Genomic DNA, 1,981 nt, shown 5'->3' with positions numbered 1-1,981 from the left:
TGCTCGTCGTGGTCTGTCATCACTGGATCCCAGACTCACTCAGGGTGCAGTGACTTCACTCTTTGTGGGACTAAAAGCCAGGCCGCTGTCGCTCACCAGATACACAGTGGCACTGGGAAACTGCAGGCAGTTTGAGTGAACAATCCGACGTGGTAAGAGTCTAGGTCTCAATAAACAGATTATCCGTGTTCTGAATTTTGAACTTTTAACATAGCGGCGTAACTTTGCAGGGAAGGATCAGACTGAAATCCGTAGGGCCTGTGTGAGCCCAACAGGTTTAATAGGATGTTGGTGTTTTTGTGTTTAGCCACCTGATGTCCTTAAGGAAAGTATGTCCCAGGTATGTTCTTTTGCAGATGAAAGAGCATCCATGTTTGGCTTAGATCCTTCCAAAGCAACTACTAAAAGGCCCGCACATTTTATTTTGAAAATTTTGTTCTCTTGCCTGCGAAGTTTCTTAGGCGACTCTGGTAATCCTTCTCGTCTGTCTTGTTTTCACAGGTGATCTGCAATTCTTTCACCATCTGTAACGCAGAGATGCAGGAAGTTGGTGTTGGCCTATATCCTAGGTATGGTGGATGGTATTTCATTTACTGGGAGAAACCACTTTAATTGCCATCCAGGTCCCCAGCCTTTTAGCAAGGCTAGTGCAGCAGCTGGTTCAAGAGCCAGGCTTGAAACCTAGTGATAATTTACAAGACAATGGAACAGGTTAAATTTAAAGAAAGTTTTATAACCCCGCATGATATGCTGTGGTATTAACGAAGAGGCAGACTTTGGACCTAAATTCTGTTTTCAGGAACTTTGGGGTGGAAGTTGGGGGCTGTGGGTGCTAAGAAACCACCAGGATGAGATCTGGTTGTCCCCCTGCCCTTGCTGTCATCTTATTCCCCAGCCTCCTGGGCCGACGCCCGTGATTATTTCACCCGACTGTCTGGACCACACCAGTTGGGTTCATGTCGTCCTTTGGCTTAGCATGCTCTGAGCCCCGTTGCTCCAGGGGACACGAAAATGTGCAGGGCGCGGTCTTCTGCAGGGTTCTCTCTGGCTGTCACTGCAGTGACCTTTATCACTGAGCTGCTAGACTGTCCCTTAACAAGCACTCCAGAGTCACTCTTAGTCTCGTTTTATCTTCATGCCATTAAGGTCCAAATACAAATATAGTCTTTCTTGTAATTAATTGCTAATCTGAGATTTTAGTTTCCTTTCTTACTCCTCACATGGGTCATAGACTGTGGGCCTGTTGGTGTTGGTCCTCAAAAAGCAGTAACACAGCGGTGCACACATTGAGTGCAGGTCGCCTGGCTCAGATTCAGTCACCATTTCCTAGTTGTGTGTCCTTAGGCAAGTCATTTAACTTCCACGAACAGCTCTTTATCTGTAAATGATCCTCATAAGATTATCATGATTAAATTTGATGATTAATTATGATGGTTAAATTTGATAAACACGCTCATGTGCAAAGAAAGTGCTTTCTGCATAGTAATTGCTCACTTACACTTATTCTATCATCGAATATGGTGGCGGCTTAAGTCCAGTCCCTTTTATTCTGAGATAATGCATGACAGGGGTCACGGCCCAGAATGCATCGGGATCTAGTTAGCAAGGTCACCTCCGCTTTCTCTTTAAGAGGAAGTACTCTTAATTATTCTGCAGTTCTGGATATTCTAGCAGAGGTGGCCGCTCCTCCGTGGGAGCTGAACAAATGAGATCCTGTGTGCGAAAGGTCAGTGGCGTCTTGGCGACAGTGATTACTGCTGCATCCTATTAGCTCAGAGATTATTTCTTTGCAAGTCAGTTTTTTTCCCCCCCATCTTCCTTGGGTTGCCTTATTGCCTGGCATCTAATGAGACAACTACCTCCCAACACCAACCCCCAAAAAGACCCAGAAACTGTTTTTATTAACAAACTTCACCAATTAGCTTCCATCTTGGGGAGGATTTCAGTTCATAAGGAGTGGGCCAGTGACATTTCTGGGACG

At 45.4% G+C, this 1,981-nt stretch overlaps 1 protein-coding gene across 1 annotated transcript in view; it reads left to right on the top strand.

The window, feature by feature from the left end:
- Positions 1-1,981, top strand: part of LOC105308524 (histone-lysine N-methyltransferase SMYD3-like) — a 446,229-nt gene that overhangs the window by 434,534 nt on the left and 9,714 nt on the right. Inside the window, exon 6 of the mRNA XM_011384522.2 lies at positions 502-569. Coding sequence (XP_011382824.1) covers positions 502-569 — 68 coding nt within the window. The remainder of the gene's footprint in view (positions 1-501; positions 570-1,981) is intronic.

Source organism: Pteropus vampyrus, unplaced genomic scaffold (genome assembly GCF_000151845.1).
Source record: "Pteropus vampyrus isolate Shadow unplaced genomic scaffold, Pvam_2.0 Scaffold584, whole genome shotgun sequence".
In the NCBI taxonomy this organism is placed as follows: Eukaryota; Metazoa; Chordata; class Mammalia; order Chiroptera; family Pteropodidae; genus Pteropus; species Pteropus vampyrus.
This window is presented reverse-complemented; position numbering and strand designations above follow the sequence as displayed.